Source organism: Myotis lucifugus, unplaced genomic scaffold (genome assembly GCF_000147115.1).
Source record: "Myotis lucifugus unplaced genomic scaffold, Myoluc2.0 scaffold_87, whole genome shotgun sequence".
NCBI classification, from domain to species: domain Eukaryota; kingdom Metazoa; phylum Chordata; class Mammalia; order Chiroptera; family Vespertilionidae; genus Myotis; species Myotis lucifugus.
In genome coordinates, this window is record NW_005871135.1 from 4,037,339 (window position 1) to 4,053,608 (window position 16,270).

Sequence of the window (16,270 nt, forward strand, 5' to 3'; positions counted from 1 at the left end):
TAAAAAAAAAAAAAATTTTTCCACCCTGGGGGGCACCTTCTTCTAGAAAATTTCCCCATCCCCCTCCCCAACAGAAAGAAAAAGGCCCTTTTCCACAAAGCGGACGACCCCCCCGCCGGGCGGTTGTGGAGGGCCCCCCTCAGAGCCATTCATTTCCTAAAAAAATACACATCTCTATTTATTTTTTTTTTGTGTGTTGGCGGGGGCGGGGGGGCGGGTGCGGACGTCTGGAAGGCTCAGTGTGCAGTGCCCAGGGAGGTGGCTCTGGCATCCCCCCCAGTCTTTTGGTTACCCCCACTCCCACCTATACAGCTTTAGCTGGCCCATCCCAGAAAGGTTCATTCAACACATCTGTCAGTGCCTACCTTGTACCAGCATCGGCCTACGGTGTGCCAGGTTTACCAGGGTGAGCAGGTTTGTTCCTGCGGACCTGAGATTCTCATGGTGGGAGAGAGGGGGCAAACAAGGTGATTTCAGGTCAGTGCTATGAAGAATATGAAGCCAGGTGATAACTTGGGGGGGGTGGGGGGGTTGCTCCTTTAGCGGGAGTGCTCAGGAACGGCCTGTTCTAGGAGAGGACACTTGATCTGAGACAAGAATGAGGCAAAACCAGCCTTGCCTAGAGCCAGGGCCAGCGGAGGGAATGTCCAGTGCAAAGACCCAGAGGCGGGGCTCCCGGCCGTTGATGACCCTGGGCGGAGCCAGCGCTTTAGGGGAGGAGCCTGGGAGGGACCTCTCCTGGCGTGAGTCTCAGCCAGGCCCAGAGCTCCCTGCTCAGGTGCCCTGGGAGGGACCCTTTCCTGAGGCCGGAAGTGGCGGTTTCCAGGCGTCTTTCTAAACTTCTTGGACCTGGAGGTGGTGCCTACTGGTTACCTGTATGGAAGGCTGTAATTTTCCACTGTTCTCTGGAGGACCCGGAACTCTCTCGATGTTGTCACCGCTGTATTTTTTTTAAGACGTTTGTGAAATTTCAACTTGGAAGACGGATTCAACGTGTACTTTGCAGGAAGGGGGAAGCCTGCCTGGGCACGCCTCTTAGATGCTGGCCTGGGCTGAGAGGCCTCCTGATCCCGCCAGAAGTGGCACCTGGATGCCAACCATCCTTGGGGATGAGCCTCTGTGGTATTGGACTCCTTGGTGACAACCTCAGCAAGATCCTGGACCGGGCCAGAGGATCTGCGCTGTGGAGGCCTGCCCATTCTCAAAAGCTGGATCTGGCTCCCCGGCACCTGGTACCCAGACCTGGGTCTGCGGAGAGGCCAGGGTTCTCACCGCCAAGGTCTGTGGGTGGCTTTGCCAGGGCAGGGGCACAGGAAGCTTCCTTCCTTCGTGGACCTATGATGGGGGTGGAGGGAGACTGGAGGCTGTGGGGTTGTTTCTCCTGGGAGCCCTGTCCTGGGGCCAGGGCCTCATTGATGAGTGAAGGTGGTCAACAGCCAGCCAGGACCCTTCAGGGGCTTGAGAGGAAGTGCAAAGGTGGGTGCCCGGGGTTGCTAGGCTGGCTTCTCCTTCTGGGAATCAGGCCCTGCCCTCTGGGAGCATCAGGTCTCTGGGAGGGGAGGCAGTGGGGCACCTGGAAGGTGATCTAGGCTCAGGGAACTGGTGGGGTTGGCAAGGCAGGCTGTCAGGAGGGGGCTTTGACCTCAGGCTGTGTTCCCAGTGAGGACCCCTGCCTGTTCTTTAGTGGGAGGCTGCCAGCGCAGGTGAGGAGAAGGGGCAAGCCCCTGGGGCTCTTGGACCCAGATTTAATAATCCTAGCCTGTCTCTCTGGTGGTTAGTATTGCAGGCGAGGAGCTTGACTCCGAAAACTTGTATTGATCCAGACACTAATGAAAAGTAAAGGGGTTTTTGGAGCACGGTTTTTTCTTTTTTTCCTACTAGAGAAAAGGACATCAGAGTCCTAAACCACAATTTTGTTTTTCTCCCTCTCCCTAGATTTGGGGGCCCTGGGGGGTGACGGGGCCTTGCTCAGATGTCACCTCTTCAGGGAGCCTTCCCTGGCTGCGCAGGCCTGCGGTCAGCCCTCTGTTCTCCAGTCAGTGGACCGAAGCTGCCCCTGTGCATCTAGTCCGTCTCCCATAGGGGCTGGGGGGTGGCAGAAGCCTCTCGCTCACCTGGGACACCCACTCCCCAGAGAGCGAGAGGCATCTCCCTAGGAGACATTGAAGGCCGGACTCTTGACTTCTGTGTCTTTCTAGGCTTGGTTTCTTTGCTGCCATGCTGTTTTTTTGCACACTCATTATTTCAAATACTTACCGAGTGCTTACAGCATGCCAAACCCCACCCCCCTGTGCCTCAGGATGTGGACAACACACAGACGTGGCCCTGGGGCATACCGAGCTCTGGAAAGGAATTCCAGGTTGGGGGAAGTTCCCTAACTGAAGTATAAGTCAGGGATTTCTGTCTGCTTAGTTCAGCACCTGGATTCCCAGTGCTCAAAAGAGTGCCTGGGACATAGTTTGCATTTAAATATTTGCTGGCTGAATGAGCAAGGTGCAATGAAGGAAGCATGCTAGGTGGTTCGGTGGGGAGTAATGGGGATGTGTCAAGAGCTGTTGGAATGGGGCAGTAGGGGGAGGGCTGAGTTCCAAAAGATTCCCTAAGCCAGCCAGCCTTCGGAAGAGAGGGAAAATAGAGGAGCCGCAGTACAAAGTCCCGGAGGCAGGCAAGCCCAGGCTGCCTGCAGGTGCAGGGTGGGGGTTGCTGGATGAGGGCTGAGGGCTGGTAATCCACCTGGCCAACGTCTTCCACCTGGGGAGGACTTTGGATGTATTCTGAGTGCTGATTGGACTAATTGATGGGTTTCTAGCCCTGGAGTTAAATAATGATTTGCATTTCTAAAGGGTCCCAGTTCCACCCTAGTAGGGAGTTGGGGGGTGGAGTGAGCTGCCCGAGCAGGTTCCATGGAGTGGATGAGTGTGGGATTTCAGAGGAGGTAGCAGTCGGATTTGCTGATGGGGCCAAGGAGAGGTAGGGTTCATGGCGTTTGAGACTCTACGCTTTAACCACCGAGATGGAGGCCCACTTTGGACTTTCAGGAGTCCAGGAGATGTCAGCCAGCACTTAGATCTGTGAGCCTGGAGCTCAGGGGAGGGGAGGGCTGGAGATAGAAACATAGGAGTCCTGAGCACACTGGACATACTTAAAGCTAAGGAGTGGTGAAATCACCAAAGGAAAGTATCTTCCTGGAGGAGTGTCCCAAATCAGATCCTGAGAAACTACACCTGGGGGAAAGGTGATGCGGGTGCCTGGGAAGGAGCACAGAGGCCTGTGCGGGAGGAGGGACGCCAGGTCAGGCCACCCCTTGCTGACTGATTAATAACCCTGTGGGTGAGGAGGTGATGGTGGCGCCTAAGTCACCCGGGGCCCTGCTGCCTCAGGGATAGTGGCCACATGGTCTGCCAGGGCTGCAGGGCATTGCTCCCGCCTCCTACCTTGTTTCCTCTGGTGCTCCACACCCGCCCTGCCCGCCCTCAGCACACATGCTGGTTGCTTTAGGCTCCGGGAAGGTAGAAGGAGGCAGGCCTCGAGCCTGGCCAAGCCTGGGGGCGCTTGGGGCCGAGGGAGGCTGTTTGTGGGGCAGGTGTGAGGTGGCTTGTCTGACTGATGCACAGCTTCCCACAGGAAAGCGAGGTCAGCTGCACCACAAACCCCGGGGACACCTGGGGAGTGAGGGGACGGGCAGAGAAGGCCAAGGTCGGGCTGGGCTCCACCTGGAGAGGTGACACACTCTTATGCTGCCTCCTGATGACAGTCAGTGTCGCTGCTTGGCTGCTTCGTGCCCTCTCTTCCCTCCCCCTGCCCAGCAAATCCCAATTGGCCTGGGGGTGGGGCAGAGGCAGGCTGTTTTCAGGTTTCAAAGTATTTGGGCACAGCCCAGCCTTCCTGTCTTTCTGGCCTCCTGGGAGAGGGTGGGCATTTGAGAGGTTCTGGTAGGGTGGTCTTGCCTGGTAGTCATGAGGGTCCCAATTGGACTCCCTCCTTTTTACAGAAAGAAACTAATGCCCAGAGAAAAGTGACTTGCCCAGGGTTACTACCCAGGACTGGTTTCCAGCTGTGTGCCTCCCGGGATAGCCTGGGCTGGTTTCTCTTCAGTGCTCGCTCTGAGCCAGGCTTTGTCTGCAATCAGTGACTCCTCACAGCCACCCCGTGAGGTTAATACCATTACTATTGTCCATCTGACGGAGGGGAAAACAGAGGCCCGGAGAGGTGACTGGCCTTGTCCAAGAGCACACAAGTTGTATGTGGCACAGCCCAGATTTGAACTGGCCGATCTGGCTTCAGAGCCCATGTTTTTAACCGCCAAGCTGTAGCCTCAAGCTTATGTGACTGGGGGTTCCATGGAAACAGAAGGAGGGCGGTAAATCCTTGACTGGCTCACCCCTGCAGCTTTAGGACCGAGGACTCCGCCTGGCCTTGGCCTTTCAGGTAGAGGATGGCATCTGAGAAACAGCGTCTACTGCCTGCCTAGCTACCCCGTCTTTTTCAGAGGGCTTGTTAGAACAGGTACTGAGGCCCAGGCAGTCAAGTCTCTCTTCCTTTCCTCCCCTGGCCCCCTTCTGTCTAGCAGTTGAGCAGGCCCTGCCCACCCTCTGGAGCCTTGGGGCCCCAGGAGAGCCTGCTGAGCCCCGGGCTCCCCTCACTGCCGCCACCTCTGGCCATGCAGCCTGTCCAGGAGGGGCCTGGGCCTGGGTGTGAAGTGCCCACCGCTGCAGGTCTGCCTGTCTCCTCCATGTCCTGCCAGATGTCGTGATACAGTGTTCTCATCTGTATGTGAGAAGGGGAAAGACTGGAACCAACCTCACAGGGTTTTGAGGCCCAGATGAAAGCCCCATGTTAGGGCACCTGTGACAAGTGAGCCCTCATCCTCACCCCTTCATTTTGCCCATGAAGGAAAGGTGCTATTGGGCTGGGGAGAGCTGGGCCTCGGGAGTGGGAGGGAGCAAGTGGGGGAACGCATCCTGGCTTCGGCTGACCTCTCGTGGCTGGGTCCCAGCTTCCCGCACGCTGTACGAAGTCCTGGGCAGGTTGGGAACCTCTGCCCATGGCCGTTCCTCCTCCGAGATGGGGCCAGCTATTGCCTGTCTTGTGGGGTGGTCGTGAGGAATAGTGAGCCCGTGCCATGAACTGCTAAGCGCCGTGCCAGGTGCGAAGCGAGTGCTTAACAACGGCTGCCATTTCTACGCTTATTCTTCAAGATGTAGCCCCATTGTTTTGGGGTTCTTTGGAGCCTTTGGGTGAAATTTGGATTTTTTTACTATTGTGCATTTTATCTACAGTCTTCCTTAGAAGCCCAAGACCTTCAATCTGATCGTGACTCTTTGGTTTTTGTTGTTGTTTGATGTCCTGTTTTCTGTAAAGAAAAAGGGATCTGTGCCTTTAAGACCCTGGTTGGGCCAAGCGGGACACTGTTCCTTTAAAAGCACATTACGGAGAGTTGGAACTTCGCCTTTGTTTAACTAGCCATGATTAGTCCCAGCGGACAGGGCTGGAGTGGCATGTCCAGGACCAGAGCTGGGTTGGACTGGCTGGGCCCGGTGGGGAACGGCGGGCAGCTGGCCGGCTGGCCCGGCCCCCTGGTGTCCTGGGCCTGGCGAGCTCGGTGGCCACGCTGAGAGATGGTGAGTGGCCTGAACAGAGGTTGGAATGAGGGAGGCCGGGAAGGAGGAAGGAGGGAAGCTGCCGGCCCTGGGGCCACCAGCCAGCCTCCTGGGCTCAGGGCGATCTCTGTGAGATGGGTGGGCACTACCTGTTAGAGAGGGACTGCCCAGGTGCCAGCCTGGGGGGGGGGGCGCTCAGGAATTCCCTGGGGATGGTGTGGCCGTCCCTCTGCAGACATGGACAGTCAGCCTGAATATGGAAGCAATTAGGATAGCCCCGCCAAAGAGCAAGAAACAAAAAGTGCCGCGGCTGTTCTTAGTCTTTAACGAGAGGAAGTCGGTGTTGTTTCTTTCTGTGAGCAAGGCCGGGTGGCCTGTGTGGCGGCCCCGTTGAGAACCGGGAAGCGCTTGGAGCCGATGAGAAGTTTTCTGAGCTGAGGAACTTGGCCTTTGCTCTGAGTGGCCCAGCCCTGGGCCAGGCTGGGTGGGGCTGTGCAGGGTTTGGGGGCCATGTCATCTCCATCCCAGCCCCCCAGTGGGTCTCTCCTTTCCCCCCCTCCCTGCCTGTGTCTGTCCCCTGGTCCGTCGGCCTGCGGGGTGGGGTGGTGGAAGACCAGGCAGGCTGTGTCTGGGCCTGGAGTGTGTTTTGCTCCAGCTTAAATATTTGAAACAGTTGTCAGGAAGGAGCCGGGTCCCTGTGATGCAGCCGTCTTTGCTGGGGCAGTCCTCATCTCTGAGTCAGAAACTGTTACAAACTTTCCTGCGGACGGGTCATGAGGAAGAACTGAGCTGCCTGGTTTGTCACAAGTATCCTTGGGTCCTTAGCCGCTTTCACTACCACTGGGGCTGGCAGTGGTCAGATTCCTACCAGCTTGATGTCCTCCTCACCATTTTCCCGACCGGGGAAACGACTTGCCCAGGGTCACACAGGAGGTGAGCGTTCTGGTGACCAGAGTTCCTGTACGTTACCGGTTTCTGTCGGCTGGTGAAAGCCTGAGGCAGTGTCAGGCAGTTCAGAGGGCGTGGAGTTGGAGCCCGGACGCCAGGCCTCCAGCCCTGGTCTGGAACTTGACCGAGGGCGAGTTGCAGGACCCATTTGAGCCTCCACTTCTTTGTGTACGTGGAGGTGGGGGCCTAAGGGAAAACCCTGGAGGGACTTGTCATTTCTGCTGGGGCAGCGTGCGGAGGTGGTGGTCTTGGGGCCAGGCCTGGAGGTGGACAGCCCCGAGTGACCGGAGCCAGATGGGGCTGAGCAGGGCTGCTGTGGCTGGGCTGGGAGGTACCTGAGAAGCTGCATGTAAAGTGTGTGGCGTGATGGGTTGGAGTCCATGGGCCCAGGTGGCAAATGACAGAGCCAGCTTAGCCTGGAGTCAGCCCCTGTGGGGTGGGAAGCGGCGGTGGGCTCTCGGAGTCTGATGCACTATCTGGGCCTTGGCAAGCCCCAAGGTCTCGGAGCCTCCGTTTTCTTAACTAGTTGGGCGGCCGGGCTACTTGAGGGTCAGCGATGTGGGGTGTGTTCAGTGTGGAGCCGGTGCCTGTGCACTTCCCATCCCAGGTGTGTGGGCAAATGTAGGTGTGTGTTGGGTGAGGCAGGTACTAGAGAGCCACAGAGGGCTTAGCCACACCCCAGTTTTCTTTGACATCATTTCTCGGAGTGTCTGCCTTTGCTGGTGGCCTGGGAGCCTGTGGCCTGCTGGCACCACCTTCTCCCCCTGTCCTGTTGAATGTGACAGTGGGAAACAGAGCTTTGAGCCCCCCCCCCTCCGGCTCAGTGCTGGCGTACTGAAGGTGCTCAGTAACTATATACTGGGGTGCTGGACTCGCTAGCCCGGGAGGAGGCGGCATCAGCATAATGAACCTCAGAACAAATCCTGGCAGGAGGTAAGGGAGGTCCCATTTGTTAGATACAGAAGTTGAGGAGCAGGAGAGGCCCTGTGGAGGTCTACGCTCCCTCGAGCCAGCACCCCTCCCCCTCCCCGCCTTTGCCTCTTGTCTCCCTGCTGCCACGAAGCCCCTCTGTCCCTAATGGTGGCTGGGATGGACACAGCTGGGCTGCAGGTGAGCACTGGGGCTGGAGCAGAGGGTGCCGGCGTTTATTCCGAGCTGTGTCTCTCTTCTTCAAGGGGACTTGAGGCGCCTACTTGAAATGTCAGTCTCCTCCAGCTGCTCTGGGAGGCGGTGGGTCGGTGCCGTGGCTGAGGGTCTCGGGGTCAGTCGGCAGAGGCTTTTGGACAGCCCACATGCAGGGAGGGCCAGGAGGGCTCTGCCTGCTGAGAGGCGTCTTGGAAATGTCAGGGGGCCCAGGGAAAAGCCAGGAGCAACCAGAGAGGTGACACAGGGCCGAATGCCCAAGAGAGGCAGGGCCAGGCTGCACACCGGCTCCCTCTGTGGCTCCGAAGGTACTGTTTCCCCATTCTACAGAGGGGATAGCTGAGGCGTGCAGGTTAACAGAGTCACAGAGCATTATGTTTATGTGCTTGTTTCTGAGGAAGGAGGCCTTACCACATTCGACCAGTCATCAGCCAGTGTGGTGCCAGGAGCTGGGCGTCCTTAGTTGACAGAAAGCCTGGTGCCCAGGGATGGGGGAAGGACTCTCCCAAGGTCATATTGTCACTAGCATGAATGGCCCACACAGCACCAGGAGACCACATGGCATGATGCCCGGGCATTGGGTGGAGGAGATGAGGGGGGAGATGCTGCTCCTACCCCGCCCTCACATTCCATGGGGGTACAGTCTGAACCTGGGAGGGCTTCCTGGAGGTGGAGAAATGGGAGGGAGTTGATAAGCCAGAGGGGACATGGCGTCTTTAAGGAGCGGAAGTCCTTGGTTTTCAGCTCGTTTATTTATTTATTTCATCATCCAGTCCTACTTGGGTCATGAGTCCCCCGAGCCGAGGCAGCTGTTGGAGGTGTTTATGGTTTTTGGTGGGGGTGGGGGAACCAGTCCCACAGTGGGTGGTGTGATCTGTGGGGACCGAGGGGTGTGTTTACATGTGTGAGTAGGAGACTGAGCTGGCAGGGAGGGAACGCCTTGGCCAGGCCTTGAACCATTCTCGAGAGCCTGCTGTGCATGTGGAGAAGCTGGACGGGCAGCCCGGCCGCGCGTGCAGTGGGCTGCTCTGGGGTTAACAGTGTCCAGGCTGTGGCAGATGAGGCTGGGGTCTCAGTCTTGGATGCTGTGCTCCTGGGTCCGGGAGGGGGAGGGGCTCTTTACTCTGGATGACTAGGGGTGGCTTACGGTTTGGGGGTGTCACCCTCTCTAATCTTTCTGAGTGGCTGGGCCAGGCTTGGTAATTTCTTTTTTTTTTAAAATATATTTTTATTGATTTCAGAGAGGAAGGGAGAGGGAGAGAGATAGAAACATCAGTGATGAAAGAGAATCATTGATCGGCTGCCTCCTGCACGCCCCCTACTGGGGATCGAGCCCGCAGCCCAGGCATATGCCCTTAACCAGAATCGAACCTGCGACCCTTTAGTCCACAGGCTGACGCTCTATCCACTGAGCCACGCCGGCCAGGGCCAGGCTTGGTAATTTCTCCTGGGGACCAAGAAGGGGATAGAGAGCTGTCCCTACTCAGAAGAGGAGGGGCACGAGGCCCTCAGCTAACTTTCAATTTGCCCAGATCCCATCCTGTCCAATGAGTGCTCCTCAGATTCTCTTCTCTTAAAATTCAGGGCACTTCGCAGTTCCACTGAGGTTTATGAATGTTTAAAAACTGCTGTGAGGTCCCCAAAGTAATTTGACAAGTCTGGCAGCTATTGATTAAAAACCCAAAATTATTCAGGTTGCAGGAGGACGTGAGGGATTAGATGGAAAGTTTTTTTGTTTCTTCTTTCTCTGCGTGCCCTTTGCCACCTCCCTCCCATCCCCCCCCCCCCCAAAAAAAAGGAAAGAAAGAAGGTGGGGAGGTAAATGTGTCCTGGGATGGTTTTGAAAATTCCATTAGGCTGTTGAATTATACTGGCAAGGATGGGGATGGGGATGGGGATGCGGATGGGGTACGTGTGCCTCTCCCCGCCTCCCTGGTCTCTCCTCAAGCCTGTGGCCCAGGTCACCAGCAGGCAGCAATGAGGTATCACTCTGTGGATATTAGGGTGGCGGTGGCGGTGGGAAGAAGAGATATGGCAGTTAGTAAAGGGTCTTATGTTTATAGGGAGTTGGCATTGGGAGGTGGGGTTGTGGTGCTTTCTGAAGTAGCTCAGGTGATGAAATAGCAGCCTAGAGAGAGGAGGAAACCTGTCGGGGCATTGCAGCATCTGTGGATCCAAGGGAGAAAGGGGTGCGCAGATTCAGGGCGTACGAGGACAGGAGCCTGCTGGGGCACTGGGCTGACTGGATGCCGGCCCCCAGGCCTGCCCCCATGTGAAGTAGGTTCCAGGACAGTCCCACAGAGGGTGATCTGGCCGTTAGGGTCCCAGCTTCCATTTGTGGATCCTGTGACCCAGCCAAGCCACTCCTCTCTAAGCCTGGTGTCCTGAAGCTTCCGTCATCGAATCCTTTAAATGATCTGGGGCTGTGGGGAGGGTTGCCCCATGAACCCGGGCTCATCAGCCTGTTTGAGTTCCTGCTCTCCCTTCCGCTGGGGCGACACTGCCTTTTGTTGAAGAAGGCTGTGCATCAATGTTTTACACAGGTGAACACATAGTAGGTGCTTAGTAAGTGGCTGCTCAGTGCAGGCTGCTGTAGCCACAGCACGTGATGCATTGCCAGTACTCCTGTCTGGTTGCCAGGATGTGGAGCCTCCTTTGCCAGCTCAGCCCTGTGGTGACAGGGGAAGCACAGGCTCCCAGGCAGTAGACCAGGCCCCTCCCAGCCCAGGGCTCGTGTGGGTATGGGGACAGGGTCGTGCTGGTTCTAGTGACTGCTAGGACCTGCCCCCTCGCCTTGGACTCAGGGAACCCTGGGCCAAGAGAGTCCGTGCCTCCAGGCCAGGCCCTGTCATCCCAGGGAGCCTTCTCAGGCAGGACGGGTAACCTCCCTGCCTTTTAAGGACAGGCTCTGTCTCCCCAGGGCCCTGGGAGCCGCAGGGCAGCTACATTCTTCTCCCTTCCCCTGGGACCCCAGCTGGGCCAGGAGCTGAGCAGCCGGTTCCCAGGCCTGGAGGGCAAGGCTGGGCCTGGGGGGAGTTGGCTCTGCTAGGCGTTCTGGGTGGGGCACTGTCCTGCCACTAGATTCACTGGATTCCCAGGAGGTCAGTGCCCTTTCTCTGCCTGTGTGCCAGGACCCGTGGGCAGATTCTCAGCACAGCCCCCTGGACCTGCCCGGCTGTGACAGGCAGAGGCATGGTTGGCATGCTGTGACCTGACTCCACAGTCCGCAGGTCCTGCCAGCCCTTAAGTGGGCACCTCCTCTCTGGAGACCAGCTTTATCCAGGATTCTGCCCCTTCCAGGCCTGGCTATGGCAATGGCAGTGGCAGTGGCAGTGGCAAGGGCCCACACAGGAAATTAAGGGCTTTTTTTTTTTTTTGAGAAATCCCTGCATTTGGGTAGAGGGAGTTTGTCCCATTTTGTAGATGGGGAAATGGAGAAGAAGGTAAGGGATTTGAGTGGTCAGAGGAAGGAAACAGAATGGCCTGGGGAGTCCCTATCTTGTCACCCCAAATGTCATGTCAGGAGCGTCCTCTGCCGTCAACCTCGATAACAGCAGGTGCATCCTTCCTTGTTCACAGTCGTTCCCTGCTCCTGCCACTGGAACAGTGACTGATGGAGTCACCGGTATTTACCCCTGCTCTCCCTAGCATCTCCCCCACATTCTCACCTGATCCTTACAGCAGCCCTCTTGAGGAAGAGATTCATTCTCCCCACTTATGGATGGGGAAACTGAGGCCTGGAGAGTTGAATGATTTAAACATCTCAAGGTTGCGTGTTTTATAAGGAATGGAGACTAGATTACAGCTGGGCACCCATGACACTAGGCCCTCCTGCCCTCCTGCCTATTCCCATCTACAGGTGTGGGGGGGGGGCAGGGGGACGTGCGTGCTCACTCCTGGGGCTCCTTCCACTGCCTGCCTGCATGTTCTGACTGCCCGGCCTGTTACCCTAACAGCCCCCTAGCAGTGTAGGCATCTCCTCTACAGCATGTCTGAAAGGGTCTCCCAGTTCCTACCTGCACACCGTCAGAGACTGGGTGCTGACTCCCCTAGAACCAGCCTGGCCCGTGTGGGGCCAGCTGTGACTGAGCTGTAATTGACCTCTCCTGGTCCCAGCCCTGCCCCCTGGGGGCATACAGGGCAGCTCCCTCTGCCCCCTCTGAGGCTCTTACTTTCCAGGCTCTACAACCCCACTTTCAGCTCACCCCACCCATAGCTGGCGAAGTCCTCCCCATGTCAGGAACTTGTTGATAATTGCAGGTTTTGTTTTGGGGTCTCCTCCCTCCTTGAAATAATGGGGAATTTGCTAAACTTCTGTGTCACTAACCTTTTAAGAGAAAAAAGGACGGGTTGAAAAACAGCTCGTGGGTTGGCTGGAAGGCTATCAGATAAGGCTGTGGCCCAGGAGCTGGGACAAGGTCTCCTTGTTCCTGCTCCCTGGCCGCACAATGAGCTGCTGTTGGGACCTGGCTGTATCTCCAGCAGCAGCTCTGCCTCTGCCCCTGCCCGTGGTGTGCCCACGTTTCCTGGGCTCCTGGGAGGGGTGCCCTGCCCCAGCCAGTCTCTCTAGCTCTTTCTCCCAGACCTGGAAGGAGTGGGTTCCAGTGAGCAGGTCAGCTGGCTGTGGGCCTTTCTCTGCCCATCACCTGTGGGGAGATGAGAAGATGAACCTTGTGTTGATGGAGTTAGTCTTGGAATCTGCTGAATGCGGTTCAAATCACACGCGGCCTTTGCCACCTGCCACCGTGCAATCATGGGCGAGCCACCTGGCCTTTCTGAGGTGTGGAACCTCAATCCCGATGGGTTGTCAGGAGAATTAATTAGGTGAGGAGACAGGTGGGATGTGGTGTGGAGTGGGGCTCAGCCACATGGCCTGAATGTGAGCGCTTGTCCGCCTGGAGGGACTAGGGACAGTGTGGTGGTGGTGGTGGCTTTTGGCCTGGGCTTTGAAAATGGAGAAAGGTTTTTGTGAGGCAGAGAAGGTTGGGGGAGGTAGTACGGGTTCGGGAGAGAACATGGGCATGGATCCCAGAGCAGAGGAAGTTAGGGACCAGCTAGGAGGAGCATCTTTCCAGGGTGGGTTGTGAGAGCAAGTGCAGAGGGGGCATTCCAGGGCGGGTTCAACACCAGGTGGAAGTGTGGCGACTTGATTATCTATAGGCCTTGAGGGAACTGCAGGTAGATGGGAGTGATGCCAGTTGGGTAGAGGGGTCTGGCCAGAGGGTGCTGCTGTGGCCTAGAAACCCTGGGGAGATGGGGAGGCTCAGGGCTGCCCAGCTGCAGCCAGGATGCCTGAACGAGAGTTCACCCAGGAACCTTCCCCTGAGGCCGGGCCAGCTGGGGCATGTTTGTGGGACAGGATGTTGGGGAAGGAAAAGTGGGTATTGCAGCTCCAGGCCCCAGGCTCTGGCCACTTTGAGGTCAGGTCTGGGCCTGCTGGGCTCCTGGCCTGTCAAACCAGGGCCCTTCGGTCTCCTGGGCAGGCCCAGTCCACTGAACTGTGCCTCCCTCCCCTCTCTGCAGCCCACCAGCCCCTCTGTTTGCACCTCATGGGTCCCTACTCCACCTGCCCTGGTTCCTAGCGTCTTTACCCGGCAGGGTTTCTGGGCTGGGCCAGTAAGCAGCTCGATCCCCATCGGCAGGCTGGGTTTCCAGCCCTGCATGGCAGGCCCAGGGACTGTGGGTCCCTGCCGTTCCTGGCCTGGTGACTTCCCCAGCATCTGAGGCAGGTCTTCTCTTGCACTGGCCATGAAGCCCCATGAGGAAGAGCAGCCCTGGGTGGAATATTGACTGGGCATAACAGACCCACCCAAGGCATTGGTCAGTAGTGTGATGGGGGAGCAGTGGAGGGCTTGTCAAAGGCAGCAGCCTGTCGGCACCTAGCACGGGGTGACGTGTTCGGCCATAGCACATGTGTGTGAACCACTGCCTCCCAGAGAGGGCGCTGGAAGAGCAGAGGCACCCCAGCTGGGATGCTGGTGGGCTGGGCCTCACGGAAAGTTCCACACGGGGGCCCTGTCGACGTTTGGGTGTTTCTAACTTGATTTCAGTCTGTCTCACAGCCTCCCTGTGGTCTGTCCATTCCCTTGGAGCTTTCAGAAGCTCTGCCCGAGGACATCAATACGGTGCAAGTGATCTGAGCCCTGCCATGTGCCAGCTTCATGCTGGGCCTGGGGGAGCAGGTGCAGGGAGGCTGACTGCCTCTTGGGTTGGGCGGTGGGGTCCCCAAGGGCTGGGGTCCCAGTTCCAGCTCTCATTTCCATGCCTCGCCCAGCACAGGACTCCATGTCAGGGTGGGCTGCTGCCATGGTGACGTGGAGTTTGGGGGTGGAGGGTGGCCTCTGTCAGCCTGTGAGTCTCTGTGAGCAGGACCCGTCCGCTATTCTCTGGATTCCTGATCGCACACGTCGTAGCCTCAGCCTCCCTTACTCCGGCTGGTCATGGAAGTAGGTTACAGGTGTGTGTCCGGCAGGGAAGTGTGTGGTGACCCTGCCAGGCCTCACTGACACGAGGGCAGGGAGAGATTGATGGATTGGAGGCCAGGAGCTGAGAGGGAGAGGGATTGGGAGATCTGGGTGAGCTAAGCCCAGGGAGGGTTTTGTGCCAACGCCCGGGGTCTGGGCCGTGGACGTGAAGAGGGGCAAGGCCTGCTCAGCGTCCACGCCAGAGGTGGTCTTATCAGGCTTGGCTGGCTCTCCAGCTTTTCCTGTGCCCAGCTGTGGGAGGCAGCTCCCACGGGCACTGCTGTGTGCGGTGGCTCTGAAGAGGGACTTGCACAGCTCTGAGGCAGACTCCACCAAGCACTGGTGCAGGTGCCCTCTGAGGCTCTTTCCATGGCCTGTGCTGAGAAACCGGGGCTCAGGGAGGGGTAGTGGCTTGTCCAGGGCCACATAGCAGGCGAGAAGTGAGGCCAGATCTGTCCGCCAGTCCAGGTCCAGGCTCCACGTCGGCACCAGGTGGCATCCACTACCTCTGCTCTTTGTATCTGTGTTGGGCCCACTGTCCCAGGCCTGGGCCCCCAAGCCCCGGCATGTGGACCTGTCTGGATTTTGGCATTTTGAGCCTCACTGCCCTCATCTATAAAATGGGTGCAGCAGAGGTCCCTGTGGCTCTCCTGCCTCGAGTGAGGTGGCGTATGAGAAAGGGCTCTGTTGGCAGTAACATTCTGGACGAATGGTGACTGCTCTGGTCTTGGATGGGGACCAGGGCGGAGGGCATGGGATGGGGTGGGGAAGGCCACCTGGGTGAGCTCAGCTCTTTTGTGTGGGTCTCAGAGTCTGCTTGGGAGCCAGGCAGACCCTGCCCTGCACTCAGTGCTGACTTTCAGCTCCTGATTGGTTCATCCTCAGCCACTTGCTCCCTTAGAGGCTGAGCCAGTCACTCAGCGTCCTGCAGTGGGCAAAGGGACCAATACTGGGTCTCTGTGACTCCTGCACAGACGTGCCCCTCCCCCAAGTCTGCCTTTAGAGGACAAGAACTTGGGGGTTGATCAAGGAGTGACTGCCTCCCACTGGGGGGTCTGGGCAGGCTTCCTGGAGGAGAGGGGACAGGGCAGGGGAGGGGAGTGACAGGCCCAGCCTGACGCACCTGCTGCCCACCCCCCAGGTCCCATCTGATGCCCAGGGTGAAGGAGTCTCGCTCCCACGAGTCCCTGCTCAGCCCCAGCAGCGCGGTGGAGGCGCTGGACCTCAGCATGGAGGAGGAGGTGGTCATCAAGCCCGTGCACAGCAGCATCCTGGGCCAGGACTACTGCTTCGAGGTGGGTCCGCTGGGGGCAGGTAGGCTCTGGTCGCATCTCCGAGCCAGGCCGGGTCTCCAGACCCCTCCTAGAGTCCTCGGTGGCCTCAGCTTTGGGACAGTGGCTGGAAACTGTCCATTGTTTTTGGCTCCTAAGAAACCAGATAGAGCTTGGAGATGGGGGCTTCGTTCCTTCTCTGTGGGCTCCTTGGAGACAGACCAGCACTATTCTCCATGCTGGTGGGGGCAAGAGCTCCCGGCAGTAAAAGGAGGTAAAAGTCCATGTAGAATTGCTTAAGCTCCAGGGCCTGTGCCTGAAGCCTGCTCACCCTCCTTAGAAACCCCCTAAATGGTAGAGAGCACCCCCTTTTCTGGGCCAGTCTCCCCCTTCTATAAAGACATCAGAATCTTTTGTGCCCCAGTATTCTGTGACATAAAGTTTAAGAGCAAGCAGAGGGCAGCAACCCTACCTGGCAGGGCTGTACCTGGAGATCACCTGTCCAGTCTCTCACAGTAGATGGGGAATCTGAGGCCAGAGAGGCAAGATGTTAGAGGTCACACCACAAGCCTGAGGCCACGCCAGAACCGGGGTGATGAATGTCGTAGGTGTTCCTGGGAGTTCCTGACTGCTTCTCTCATCAATCAGATTCCCTGCCCACCTCACCCTCCACTCCCACCCACAAGGAGCTTACATAATTAGGGAGCTCTCTGATGGAGGGGTGAGCCTGGTAATGAAAGTCAGCCATTCGGGGACTCGTGGCAACCTCCTGGCAGCCCAGCCCCAGGGAAAGAGTGGAATGTGCCTGGCATCTGCCCCACCCCTTGTGCCCATTGTTTCTGCA

The 16,270-nt window shown here is 57.8% G+C and overlaps 1 protein-coding gene across 9 annotated transcripts in view; it reads left to right on the forward strand.

The window, feature by feature from the left end:
* DAB2IP (DAB2 interacting protein) overlaps window positions 1-16,270 on the forward strand; it is a 76,263-nt gene that overhangs the window by 35,527 nt on the left and 24,466 nt on the right. For 4 of the 9 annotated variants that reach the window (XM_006091115.3, XM_023755953.1, XM_023755951.1 and 1 more), the window contains exons 1-2: window positions 1,261-1,279; window positions 15,297-15,450. In XM_006091115.3, coding sequence (XP_006091177.2) covers window positions 15,307-15,450 — 144 coding nt within the window. In that variant the 5' untranslated portion in view covers window positions 1,261-1,279; window positions 15,297-15,306. Of the gene's footprint in view, window positions 1-1,259; window positions 1,280-5,511; window positions 5,622-12,498; window positions 12,516-15,296; window positions 15,451-16,270 lie in introns of those variants that run through there. The other 5 variants (XM_006091120.2, XM_023755956.1, XM_023755952.1 and 2 more) reach the window with 4 other exon arrangements.